At 38.1% G+C, this 14,592-nt stretch overlaps 1 protein-coding gene across 15 annotated transcripts in view; it reads left to right on the forward strand.

Annotated features, from left to right (window-relative positions):
• Positions 1-14,592, forward strand: part of WDPCP (WD repeat containing planar cell polarity effector) — a 384,215-nt gene that overhangs the window by 134,426 nt on the left and 235,197 nt on the right. For all 15 annotated transcript variants that reach the window (XM_073791318.1, XM_073791321.1, XM_073791322.1 and 12 more), the window contains exon 10: positions 13,659-14,268. In XM_073791318.1, the coding sequence (XP_073647419.1) occupies positions 13,659-14,268 (610 nt within the window). The remainder of the gene's footprint in view (positions 1-13,658; positions 14,269-14,592) is intronic.

Genomic DNA, 14,592 nt, shown 5'->3' on the forward strand with positions numbered 1-14,592 from the left:
TGAAATTAGGACTGTTCAAAAAGGGTATACGTATGGTCTATGTACTTCATCTCCTGGTGTCATCTAGTTTATGGACTTTGGAGTTGGATAAACCTCGGTTTGCCTGTTGGTTGACCATATACTGTGTGACTTTAATCAAATTTACTTCCTGTCAGCTTCTGCCTGCTTTTAACTAATACTATGTTCTTTGGCCTTGGGTAGATCACCTACCCTCTCTGACTGTAGTTTTCTAATTTTTAAATGATGGATTTAAACCACATAGGTCCTGGGCAGCTCAAAAACGTGCACATCTGGATTCTGAAGCACAGGTCTGATTTAGCCATTGCGTGTTTAAACGCCTTCAGTAGATTTTGAAACTAAACTTAGCCTCGGCACTGAAAAGGTCCCCCTGACTGGCCCTGACTTACCTTTCCAATGTTATTTCTTTATACAAATCTATGTTCTAGCCAAATGGTTTACTGCTTCTTTATTTCCCACCTCCTGTCTGTACAAATTACTGGTATTTCTACCTGAAAGGCCCTTTCCTCTCTCTTTTCACATCATTCATCAACTACTGAGCATGACCATGGAGTAAGCACTGTATTTCATGCCAGGGGATATAAATACAAAACTATCCCTGCCCGCAAGGATCTTAGTGTCTACCAATGAGAGACAAATATGAAAACATGTGAGTACACTAAAGTGTTAAATAATGCTGTGGATAGAGTATGTGTAAGCTGTAGAGGAGCCAGTGGGGAATGATTGTTTCTACCTAGAGAGATAATAAGGGGGGAACTTTAAAGAGATATACAATTTGCTCAAGGTTGGTACACAATTTTACTTTCCTTTTTTTTTTTTTTTGCGGTACGCGGGCCTCTCACTGCCGTGGCCTCTCCCGTCGCGGAGCACAGACTCCGGATGCGCAGGCCCAGCAGCAATGGCTCACAGGCCCAACCGCTCCGCAGCATGCGGGATCCTCCCGGACCAGGGCACGAACCTGCGCCCCCTGCACTGGCAGGCAGACTCCCAACCACTGCGCCACCAGGGAAGCCCACAATTTTACTTTTTTTACTATCCTTTCTAAGTTTCATATCAAAGTTGTACTACCCCTATAGAGTGATTTGACTAGCTTTTCTCTTTTCTCCTCTCTGAACTAGTCCCAAAAGGAATTATATGATACTTGAATGTTTGGTAAAACTCATATAGAACTGCCTGGGTGTGCTGTCTTTCAAGGAAGGTAGATTTTTTATAATTGATTCCATTTTTCGAGGGTTGTTTGTTTTTCGGGAATTCTACCTTTTCCTTGAGTCATTTTCCTTAATTTGTATTTTTGGAAAATTATCCATCTTATTTAAGTATTTGAATAGATTTTCATGAAGTTGTATATAATACTTGCACCTGATTTTTAATTGTTCACCACTGACTGCATAGCTAATTTTCTTATCATAATATATTAAGATATATAATTCATTTTTTCTGACAAGTAGCTTTTGTCTTGAATTTGGCTCTTTCAATCAGTCTATCAAAATTAAACGGTTAGAGCTTCCCTGGTGGCACAGTGGTTGAGAGTCCGCCTGCCGATGCAGGGGACACGGGTTCGTGCCCCAGTCCGGGAGGATCACACATGCCGCGGAGCGGCTGGGCCTGTGAGCCATGGCTGCTGGGACTGTGCGTCCAGAGCCTATGCTCCACAACGGGAGAGGCCACAACAGTGAGAGCCCGCGTACCGCAAAAAAAAAAAAAAAAAAAAAAAAAAAAAAAATTGTTAGGAAAATTTGTAAAGATTTCTTTTTCAGAACCTCACGTGAACTTCTATATGCAAAAGGTAAATGGCTTTTGGAAGAAATGTCTGGGGAAATAATTGTTTCTTTGTGTGTGTGTCAAGACATCATCTTTAACTGTGAATTGTAGCACATTATTTAGGGTAACATGAACTAAAACCACTAGTCTATAAAAGTAATATTCAGGCATATGTCTTTAAATATTTTTTCACTAGCGACCAATCGACTCCTTGAGCTAATCCTCAGAATAAGACATACGATATACTCTTAAACCCTAAAACTCAGACTAAAAAAGTAGCAGCCTCATAGAGAAGAAATTTAATCTTTGCATCTATTAAATGATAGAACTTAAAAAAAATAATGTCCCACCCAATTTCAATCAGAAAAGATAGTAAGCTTTTATTTGGACAATGGCAAGATCCTAGAGTAGTGGTTCTTAGCCTTGGCAACACATTACAGTCACCTGCAGAGCTTTTACAAAGGAGCCCACCCAGACCAGTTATATCAGAATCTCCAGAGGGGTAGGAGGCATCAGTATTCTCTTACAGGTTCCCTAGGTGATTCTCATGTGCATCCAAGTTGAGATCCACTGCTTTACAGCAGACTGGAAAAAAATTTTTAAGCCATCTTTTTTGCATAACAGACCATGGAAAGGATAAAGCCCACATACTGAACCAAATGAGAGTGTTAACAGTAAATTCCAAGTAGAAAATTGGCTTACCAAGCAGCAAAAAAAAAAGAAAACAAAGGAAACATAGAAGTAAGCTCTCTGTGACTGAATTATCTGTCTTTCAGAGGAGGAACATTTCTTAATTTATTTTATGGATATTAGAAAACTGCTGGTCTAATTTCACACTGCAGAGCTCTAAACAACAGTACATATCTTAATTAGAAGCACAGAACAGAGAGATTTATGTAGTTTAGGGGAAAAAAATTTGTTTTGAAAAATATACAATAGTATGAAGAAAAACAAATTTTTTATCAGTACGATTCACTTAAAAATAGTTTTTAATGGTGTTTGTATGGATTATTGTACATAACATGGTAGTCATTTTTACTTAAATTCCTCACACTCTTTATACTTAAATTTGGAAAAGGTGATTACCGTCATCATAGAACTATTTAATTCATTAACTTTGTCAAAAATGTGGTGACAACACAACTTACTCTTTCCTTACCTTTGTATTCAAGCAGATGTTTTAGCTTTTCAGCTGTATGGATTTGTTAATGCTTTCTGAGTATGGCAGTAATTTCAAGATATCTTACTCAGAAAAGGTCACTTGAATTTGTTTAACCAAATTAATCAAAAACACATAAGCAGAGCTATTAAACCTTAAAACCTGTTGTCAGGGCTAGGGAAATACAACCTCACAAAGGTAAGTTTTTTCCCATAAAAATTAAAAACTAATTTTGCAGTGATTTAGAGGAGCAGCCAACTGATGGGAAAGTCAAAATGTGACCAACTTTTAATATAGTATAATTTGATAAAAGAAGTATTCAGAAAGCATTATAAATGCATTCAACTGAAAAGCCAAAATATTTAAAAGACATCTCTTCCAAAGAAATGTATGAACTGTGTTAGCTTTCAACCAGATAACCAAGATTTTTTATTTTAGGGATGATTTTTTTAAAAAATCTCTTTATTTTAAAGCACACTAAGGAAAACCACAGAGACTAAATATATAGTTTAATGAGCTTTTACTAAGGAAACACTCCTGAACCACACTCAGGTCAAGAAATAGAACTTTGCCAGGCACCAGCAATAGCGCCACGTACTCTGTTTTGATCTCAGCCCTTTCCTGGTGCCCCAAAGTAATCTCTATTGTGACTTTTACACATTTTCTCATATAGTTTTTATCACCTAAATGTGCATCCTGCAAAACTGTAGTTTAATATTATCTATTTAAAACAAGTTAATGTGTCTTTTAACTCTCTTTTAATCTGCAAGTTCCCACTCCATCCCTTTTTTTTAAATTAAAATTTATCTGTTGAAACTGCAGTGTCCCACAGTCTGGATTTTGTTGTTCCATCATCATGGTGTGGTTCAACAAGTTTCTTTGTCTTTTGAAAATTCTGCAAGTTAGTAGTCAGTTTTGTCAAGACTGTGTGCAAAGGAGTGCTTTTTAATCAGAAGGCACATAATGTCAGGTTCTCTTTCTCTCTTTTGGTTGTCTCTCTTTTTTGATTTTAGCAGCTATTGATGCTTAATGCCTAGATCCAGTAATTCATGACGGTTGCAAAATGGTGATATCTAATGATATTATTTTTTTTATTAATTGTGATATTTTTATAATGAGACACTTCTACTCATCTCCTACTTGTTTTCCCAGTGGCTGGATTCATATAGTATAATCAGGATAAGCATCTGTTTCTTTTATTTACTAGTTTTCAAGATTGAATTGGTTCCCTATCACTCCCTGAAGGTAACCAATTAGTTTTTGTTTTTTTAATAGCATTATTAATTCATGGATTTAAACATACTTGACTTAATGGATTTCATAAATTGTAATTGTTATCCTTTTGAAAGCTCAGATTCTTAACTTTGGGCAGTGGGAGCCTCCTCAAGTTGGCTCCTCTTCTTGTCATGACCTCAGTAGTCTTGGGTAGCTTCCCTCTGTCTGGTGTAACAATACGGTCCATGCTTTCTTGTACATTTCCTGCTGCAAACCTGGAATTATCGGTTTCTTCAATAAGGTCTGGTTTCTGAATCACTGAAGAAATCAAAGAGCAAATCAAAAAATGAAATGAGACATTTTTTGAGGCAAATGAAAAAGAAAATACGATGATCTAAAACCTATGGGATGCAGCAAAAGCAGTTCTAAGAGGGAAATTTATAGCGATACAAGCTTGAAACCAGAAAGAAAACCAGAAAGATCTCAAGTAAACAACCAAACTTTACTCCTAAAGCAAGTAGAGAAAGAACAAACAAAACCCAAAGTTAGTAGAAGGAAAGAAATCATAAAGGTCAGGGCAAAAATAAATGAAATAGAGACTAAAAAAAAAAGAAAAGATCAATGACACTAAAAGCTAGTTCTTTGAAATGATATGCAAAACTGATAAACCTTTAGACAGACTCATCAAGAAAAAAAGGGAGATGGTCCAAATCAATAAAATCAGAAACGAAAAAGGAGAAGTTATAATAGACACCACAGAAACACAAAGGATCATAAGAGACTACTATGAAGAACTACATGCCAATAAACTGGTACATTATAGAAGAAATGGACAAATTCTTAGAAAGGTACAATCTCTCAAGACTAAACCAGGAAGAAATAGAAAATATGAACAGACCAATTACCAGTACTGAAATCGAATCAGTAATTTTAAAACTCCCAACAAACAAAAGTCCACGGCCAGATGGCTTCATAGGTGAATTCTACCAAACATTTAGAGAAGAGTTAACACCTATCGTCCTGAAACTATTCTAAAATATTGCAGAGGACAGAACACTTCCGAACCTTTTCTATGAGGCCACCCTGTTACCGAAACCAAAGATATCATGAAGAGAATTACAGGCCAGTTCTATGTTCACTGATGAACATAGATGCAAAAATCCTCAACAAAATACTAGCAAACTGACTCCAACAATACATTAAAAGGATCATACACCTTGAGCAAGTGGAATTTATCCCAGGGATGCAAGGATTTTTCAGTATTCACAAATCAATCAGCGTGATACACCACATTACCAAATTGAAGAATAAAAACAATATGATCATCTCAATAGATGCAGAAAAAGCTTTTGATAAAATTCAACATCTATGATAAAAACTCTTCAGAAAGTGGATATGGAGGGAACATACCTTAGCGTAATAAGAGCCATATATGACAAACGCACAGCTAACATCCTACTCAATGGCGAAATTCTGAAAGCATTCCTTCTAAGATCAGGAACAAGACAAGGATGCCCACTCGGTCCACTTTTATTCAACATAGTTTTGGAAGTCCTAGCCACAGCAATCAGAGAAGAAAAAGAAAAGGGATACAAATTGGAAAAGAAGAAGTAAAACTGTCACTGTTTGCAGATGATATGATACTATACATAGAAAAATACTAAAGATGCTACCAGAAAACTAGTAGAGCACACCAATGAATTCGGTAAACTTGCAGGATAAAAAATTAATACACAGAAATCTCTTGCATTCCTATATACTAACAAAAGATCAGAAGGAGAAATTAAGGAAGCAGTATCATTTATCATCACATAAAAAAAATAAAATACCTAGGAATAAACCTATCTAAGGAGGCAAAAAACCTGTACTCAGAAATCTTTAAGATACTGATGAAAGAAATCAAAGATGACACAAACAGATGGAGAGATATACCATGTTCTTGGGTTGGAAGAATCAACATTGTCAAAATGACTGTAGTACCCAAAGTAATCTACAGTTTCAACACAATCCCTGTCAAATTACCAATAGCATTTTTCACAGAATTAGAACAAAAAATTTTTACAATTTGTATGGAAACACAAAAAAATACGAATAGCCAAAACAATCTTGAGAAAGAAAAGCAGAGCTGGAGGAATCAGGCTCCCTGACTTCAGACTACAAAGCTACAGTAGTCAAAACAGTATGGTGCTGGCACAAAAACAGACATATAGATCAATGGAACAGAATAGAACGTCCAGAGATAAGCCCACCCACCTATGGCCACCTAATCTATGACAAAGCAGGCAAGGATATACAATAGAGGAAAGAAAGTCTCTTCAGTAAGTGGTGCTAGGAAAACTAGACAGTTACATTGAAAAGAATGAAATTAGAACACTTTCTAACAGCATACACACACACACACACACACACACACACACACACACCCCTCAAAATGGACTAAAGTCCTAAATGTAAGACTGGACACTATAAAACTCTTAGAGAAAAACATAGGCAGAGCACTCTTTGACATAAATCGCAGCAATATCCTTTTTGGATCCACTTCCTAGAGCAATGAATGTAAAAACAAAAATAAACAAGTGGCACCTAATTAAACTTAAAAGATTCTGCACAGCAAAGGAAACCATTAAAAAAATGAAAATACAACCAGCGTACTGGGATAAAATATTTGCACACAATGCTACCGGCAAGGGATAAATTTCCAAATTATACAAACAGCTCATTCATACAGTTTAATATCAAGAAACAACCCAATCAAAAAATGAGCAGAAGACCTAAATAGATATTTCTCCAAAGAAGACATACAGATGGCCAATAGACACATGAAAAGATACCCAACATCACTAGTTATTAGAGAAATGCAAATGAAAACTACAATGAGGTGTGACGTTACACCAGTCAGAATGGCCATCATCAAAAAATCTATAAACAATAAATGCTGGAGAGGGTGTGGAGAAAAGGGAACTGTCCTGCACTGTTGCTGGGAATATAAATTGATACAGCCACTATGGAGAACAGTATGGAGGTTCCTTAAAAAACTAGAGTTAGCATATGATCTTGAAATTCTACTACTGGTTACATCCAGAGAAAACTAATTTGAAAAGATACGTGTACCCCAATGTTCACAAGAGCGCCGTTTACAATTGCTAAGACATAGAAGCTACCTAAGTGTCCATCGACAGATGAATGGATAAACAAGTTGTGGTATATATATATATATATATATATATATATATATATATATGTATGTATGTATTTGTGTTTATATATATATAATGAAATATTATTCAGCCATAAAAAGGAATGAAACCATTTGCAACAATGTGGAGAGACTCGGATAGACCTAGAGAATAGTGTGCTTAGTGGAATAAGTCAGACAAAGACAATACTCTATATTAACACTTATATGTGGAATCTAATAAATAAAACAGATTAATATTACAAAACAGAAGCAGACTTACAGATACAGAAAACAAACTAGTGGTTACCAGTGAGGAGAGGGATGGGGGAAGGGCAAAATAGGAGTAGGGTATTAAGAAATAGGGAAATGCAGCCATTATTTCGTAATAACTTTAAATGGAGTCTAATCTATAAAAATATTAAATCACAAATATAATATTGTTAATCAGCTATACTTCAATAAATATATAGTGTTACGTTTCTTTTTTTAATCAGAATTTGGTATTAAATCTGACCTTTGCTAGCTTTTTAGAGATATCAGGGATTGGCAGTGGAGGAGAAGGAGTATAAGGGGTCCATGGTCTTACTTCCCTTTTAACCCCTTTCTCTTGGTGAAACTACAGAGCCTATTGGGAAGAGTCTTACATACTTTTGGAACTGAGGAAGCCTGGGACCCTTCTTCCTGCACCTTGGGGCTAACCTGTTCTATGCCAAGACTGCTGTCTTGCTTGGCCCCTCCTTTTAGGCTGTCCCTGTGTGAGTTCAGGTCCTATTCAGCGTCACCTGGCCTCCCAGTTTTCTGCCCTAGGGCTTCCTTTACAAATCTCTAAGCTTTCTGAAAGTATGATAATTCAACCACCATTATAGTGTGATGTTTTTAAAATTTTTATATATTTTTTAAAAAGCTCTTACCAGCATAGTTTTTGGCTAGCTGCCTACACAGCATACACAAAAAAGTGTAAAATAGATGAGACAGTTTATTTTTTTAAGCTTATAGTCAAAATGATGACATATGATCAAAAATTAGAAGTAAATAAAAGGCCAAACGAATGTCACACATTGGCCAAGTTGGAGTGGGGAAGAGGGTATGGAAGTGAGATCTAAGGAAGGAAGGATGCTGCCCAGCTGGAAGAAATTCAGAAACTGAAATAGCATTTGGTCTAATTCTTCAAGAGTGAGTATTGTTGGTAGGAAATACTGAGTCTGTGTGGGTGAAGAGTGTGGATTTCAAGTAAATCAGTGGTCCCCAACCTTTCTGGCACCAGGGATGGGTTTCATGGAAAACAGTATTTCCATGGACCAGATGGGGGGGTGGTGTGGGGATAGTTTTGGGATGATTCAAGAGCATTACCTTTATTGTGCACTTACTTCTATTATTATTACATTGTAGTATATAATGAAATATTATACAACTCACCATAATGCAGAATCAGTGGGAGCCCTGAGCTTGTTTTCCTGCAACTAGATGGTCCCATCTGGGGGTGATGGGAGACAGTGACACACGAAGTGTGTTGCTATGTCCAGGCTACTCCGTAATCTCGTTTTGGTTGCTGTCACTGCAGAAAACCCTGCTTCACAAAGACAGGATGTCAGAAATGGAAGCAGGCTTTTCAGTGCTTTTGTGGTAATCAGGCTATCCCACCTTGACTTTAATCCAGAACGTATGGAGATTTGAAGTTGTCTCAAACATACTTTTAAGGCCGCCATCATTTGCGATCTCAAGTAGTTGATCCTCTTCTAGCACGGACAAGGTCAGTTCACCTGGCTTATTCACAAATGGGTCAAGGATCCATTCCTGCCCAGTTCGGGGGTCTTGTGTGGTTGGGAAGTAATGCTCAAACTCTTTTGAAAGCTGAGATAGGTGATCATGCACCAGCTGGGACAAAGAAGTCCCTGGGCTCCGTCTCTTTCCAAATCTCTGCTAATGCTTGAAACGTGAAAAATCCCAGTGTTCACTCGTTGCCCCTATAAATCCAGTTTGGCTTTGAATGCAGCCACATTATCTGCAGACTTGAATACAGTTGTCATTCTCCCCTGAAGTGACAGATTGAGTTTGTTGAGCAGGTTGAATATGCCACACAAGTAAGCAAGTTTTGCGACCCATTCTGTGTCACTAAAATGTGCTGCCAGTGGTGACTGTTTTTCTAAAAGAAATCTCTGGAGCGGCTCTCATAACTCAGAAACTCTGGCCAGTGATCTACCCTTAGAAGCCGTCTCACTTCTGTGTATGAGAGAAGATGTGTGCTCTGCATCCATCTCCTCACAGAGCTGCACGAACAGACGTGGGTTAAGGGCATGTACTTTAACGTGGTTGATAATTTTAATCACATCCTGCAAAACGTTGTTAAGTTCAGGTGACGTTTTCCGGCTAGCCAGCATTTCTCTATGGATGACACAGTGTGTAGACTCACATTCAGAAGTGACCTCTTTGACCCGAGTAGTGAAACCAGAAAGCCGTCCAGTCATGGCAGCTGCTCCGTCCGTGCATATACCGACACAAAATGACCAATTCAGTTTTCCTGATATGTAATCATTCAAAGACTTGAATAGTTCTGCCGCTGTGGTATTGGTTGGCAACAAAAGTGCACATCGCATATTCTCATGCACATCCTCCTGAAAAATATATTGCACAAAAACAAGCATTGTTGTCTTGTCAACATCGGTAGACTCATCAACCTGGATTGCGTACCACGGTGACTCATTACTCCTCTCTAACAATTGCGCCTTAATATGCTCTGCTATTTCATCAATTCGTCTGTTATGGTGCTAGCCAAAAGAGGAACATGTGCCACCTTTTGAACTGCAGCCTCTTAAAAGTTCACGATAGATGTCCTTAGCAGCAGGCAGGATCAACTTCTTCACCAATAGTAAAGGGCTTCTTAGCTTTAGCAATGCGGTTAGCCACTAAGAATGATGCTCTCAGTGCAGACACATTTGATGAAATGGTGGCCTTCAGTAATTGCTTCTGTTCTTCGTGTTCACGTTTTTTTCTTTTGAAAAGCTCCAAAGGCTTGTCTTTTAATTCAGGGTGCTTGGTCTCCATGTGGCGAAGCAGTTTTGAAGGTTTCATGGCTTTGTTGGATAGCCGGTTGCCACATATTATACAAAGCAGGCTTGGAGAGTGTGAATCACCTGTTGCAATGAACCCATTAATTTAAGTAGGACTCTTGGTATTTTCTTTTAAATGCAGCTTTCTTTTTGTTGGTAGTCTTAGAGTCTTCTGCTGTCTTATCATTTGGTCTTTCCTCCTTTTCAAAGAAGCTCTCCAGCGACATTTGTTTTTTTTTACTCATTCTGGCTAAGGTTAGCTTGCGGGCTTACCAAAACTGTGACTGAGACAAGTGCTCAGTACGGGAAAGAGGCGCAGACAGAAGTGGTAAGTAAAATAATGGGCAGGCCATGTGCAGACTAAAATAAATGTCGGATTCTGATTTAAAGCCTGCCACCAGATGCAGCTGTACAATTGAAGTACACAACTCACTTGCCACTATAAAGCCTGCCACCAGATGCAGCTTAATTATCACTTGCCACTCACTGATAGGGTTTTGATATGTGTCTGCAAGCAATTGATTTATTATGGTCTCTGCTAATGATAATCTGTATTTGCAGCCTTTCCCCAGCGCTAGCATCACTGCCTCATCTCCACCTCAGATCATCAGGCATTAGATTCTCATAAGGAGCGTGCTACCTAGATCCCTCACATGTGCAGTTCACAGTAGGGTTCACGCTCCTATGAGCATCCAATGCCGCCGCTGATCTGACAGGAGGCGGAGCTCAGGTGGTAATGCGAACGTTCGGGAGCTGCTGTAAATACAGGTGAAGCTGCGATCGCTCTCCTGCTGCTCACCTCCTGCTGTGTGGCCCGGATCCCTCACAGGCCTCGGACTGGTACCAGCCTGTGGCCTGGGGGTTGGGGACCCCTGAGGTAAAGGACATGAGTGAAGCTGTTGAAAGATAAGCTGAGGCATAGTAAAAGTTTTCAGAGTTTGAGTAAATCGTTTCTGGTGGGGCAGTGCCAAACTGGAAGTGGTTAGGAACATCCTACTGATATGAGGCAGGGAAAAGACTGACAGTGAAAGTGCAGAAGCAAAGAAAGGAAATTATTTGATTGGCTATAGTTTAAAGCCTAATTGGCTGTTGTAATGGTTATCCTTAGTGTTTTGATTTTGTAACTTTGAGGCATTTGCAGGTTTGGGTTTTGGTTTGCTTACAGAGGTTGCAATGGAATTCGGACCTCATCAGTTGAACAGCCTCCTTGTTTAATTTAACAAGTTACAGAGCTGGGAAAATGCAGCTTTAGTTTGACCTCAGAGTAGAGTAATGAAGGGAGACTGTCGGAGATAACACTAGAATTTGCGAGTCAGGTCTTGTCCCTCCTTATGGCTTCTCATCTTGTTTAGAGGAAAAGCCAAAGTCCCGATAATGGCCTACAAGCCATTTCACAATCTTCTCCCTCCCCCAATTCCCAGTGTTTTCTTCCTTGCTCCCTTTTATCTAGCCATGTTTGTCTCCCATTGTTCCTTCATCAGGCCAAGAGTGCTACCTTAGGATGTTTGCTTCCTCTGCCTGGAGCCTTCTTCTCCCAGGTGGCTGCATGGCTTACCCTTCACTTATTTTAGGTCAACTTTATCAGAGAGGCCTGTCCTGACTTCTATTACCTCCCCTTCCCATTCCTGTTACTTTGCTTTATTTTTCTTCATAGTACTTAGGAAGTACATATATAGGATCACTAACATCCTATGTATGTTTGTTTGTGAATTGTTACTTTGTCTTCAGCCATTAGCCTGTATGTTCTCTGAGGGTGAGGACTTACTGCTGTATCCCCAGCAGTGCCAGGACCAGTGCCTGGCACGTAGCTCATACTCAAGCATATATTAGACAAAAAAGGAAAACAAGAGCAGGAAAGTGAGTGTGAGGGAGGGAAGGGGTTGGATATGGATCCTATATTGTTTTGCATACCAGGCAGGGGAATAAAAATTTAATTTATTCGTTAGTGGTAGCTATTAAAGGGTTTGAACAGGGGAATGATAGCAAAAACATTTAGTTTAGGAAGGTTAGTTTGGTAATGATGTGTAGGATGGATTTTTAAAAAGATTCACATCAACCCCTTTTCCCTCCCCAAGTCAGTACCATGTAACATAGCTGTGTGTGCTTTAAAAAAAGAAAAATTTTTTTTTGAAATAGTTTGACTCTCAAGAAACTGCTAATATAATTGCCAAAATAGGCTAAAAGCAAATTCCCTTCCTGTACCTCTTCCCCTTGTTTGCCCCAATGATAGTATCTTACATTACTGCAGTACATTGTCAAATCCTGGAACAAGACCTTGGTATAATACTATTAACTCAGGTACTGGCCTTAGTTGGATTTCATCGGATTTTACATGCACTTGTGTATGTGTGTGTGTGTGCGTGCGCACATGCATAGTTCTGTGAAATTTTATCTCGTGTAGAAATGTACTTTTTAATGTTTCTAAATCTAATTTTGAAGTTTTCGACAAAGTGTTAGAAACTATCTTTGATACCACTCTCCAGGTTCTTGGCCTCCCACATTTACATATGAATAAAGTGAATGGCTTGTTGTTTTATTTCTTTGTTCTTCTGCTGTGGCGTTTCTTTGTAGCCTTTCCTTTCTGCACCAGAAATGCTTTTTAAATTTTGCCTCTCCAGTATTGCAAATCGTATTACCTACCAGGTCTTTTTTTTTTTTAATTTTAAAACTAGTGCATTACCTTCTTATTTCTTTCTATTGGTCATTTATCTACTTAACAACCCTTCATATCTTTTCTGACAGTAAAATATTTCTACAGGACTGTTGACAGGGTTCTAAAGTTTTTTCCTTTGCCTACCCTGCCCAACTAATTAGAAATATATATTTCTGGTAAGTAATTTACCAATAATTTCAGAATTGGGTGGGGTAGTGGGTTGGAAGGAGATTGACTAAATTGTTTAAGTTCTTTATTCATCCTTTTAAAAATCAAACTTTTAATGTCTTTAGATATTCTGCTAGCCATATTATTTTACTAAAAGCCCACTTCATTAGTTTTTATATATCATGGGAAATATTTGTCTTTATGTTATTTACAGACTTCCTAAAACAAAGTGTTTAAGTTAAAATTTTATAGTTTAATTTCTGCAGCTGTCCTAAATATGTGCTATATATATTTATATGTGTTCTATATGAGATATACACATACCTGCTTATATGCTGCTGATATTTAAGGTGATAGTTGATGGTATTCAATAGGATTCTAGATTAATATGCAGGGCTATGCGTGACAGCTGAAGAAAAACCAAGGTCTATATGAACATACTTGATACATTTCTTACAGGTTCTGAGTTCTGTACGCACGGAATGGGATCCACTGGATGTTCGCTTTGGCACCAAACAGCCTTATCAGGTGTTGACAGTGGAGTGCTCCATCAGTGTAGACAAAGAGCCCATGGCTGACAGTTGCATCTATGAATGTGTTCGGCACAAAATCCAGTGTGTATCAGTCACCAGAATACCACTAAGATCGAAGGCCATTAGCTGTTGCAGGAATGTTACTGAAGACAAACTGATTCTGGGCTGTGAAGATTCTTCAGTAATCCTTTATGAAACTCACCGTAGAGTGACTGTCTTAGCTCAGGCTGAAGTTCTGCCTTCATTAATAAGCTGCCACCCAAGTGGTGCCATTCTGCTAGTTGGCAGTAACCAAGGGGAGCTGCAAATTTTTGATATGGCTCTTTCTCCTATTAACATCCAGCTTTTGGCTGAAGACCGCTCACCTAGGGAGACTCTACAATTCAAAAAATTCTTTGATGTTTCTAGCAGTCTTGTTCAAATGCAGTGGATAGCTCCGCAGGTTGTTTCTAAGAAGCCTGAAAGTGGGGACATCTATGATCTCCTCTTCCTCAAGTTTGACAGAGGACCTTTGGGTGTACTTCTTTTTAAACTTGGTAAGTCAAGGAAGTTGGTGAGTAAATAAATTTTTTATGATGGTGACAATATAACTAAGAGAATAAAACTATTCTTGGAATGTAGATTTTCTGTTTGTCATTCCATCAATGTGCTTGCCTTTCAAACATTTCATATAGTTTCGTTAAGAAAGCTTTGTGGATGATTTTCTAAATGTCAAGGTACATTATATATTGAAGAATTTTGAAATTGCATTAATTTTCCATTGTGATGAATAAAAAGACTGAATTAGCCACATTTGATGCTTTCCAAAATAAACTGTCTATTAAAAAATTCCTTAAGAAATAGTACACATGAGAATATAT

The sequence above is a fragment of the Tursiops truncatus genome, chromosome 14 (genome assembly GCF_011762595.2).
Source record: "Tursiops truncatus isolate mTurTru1 chromosome 14, mTurTru1.mat.Y, whole genome shotgun sequence".
NCBI lineage: Eukaryota > Metazoa > Chordata > Mammalia > Artiodactyla > Delphinidae > Tursiops > Tursiops truncatus.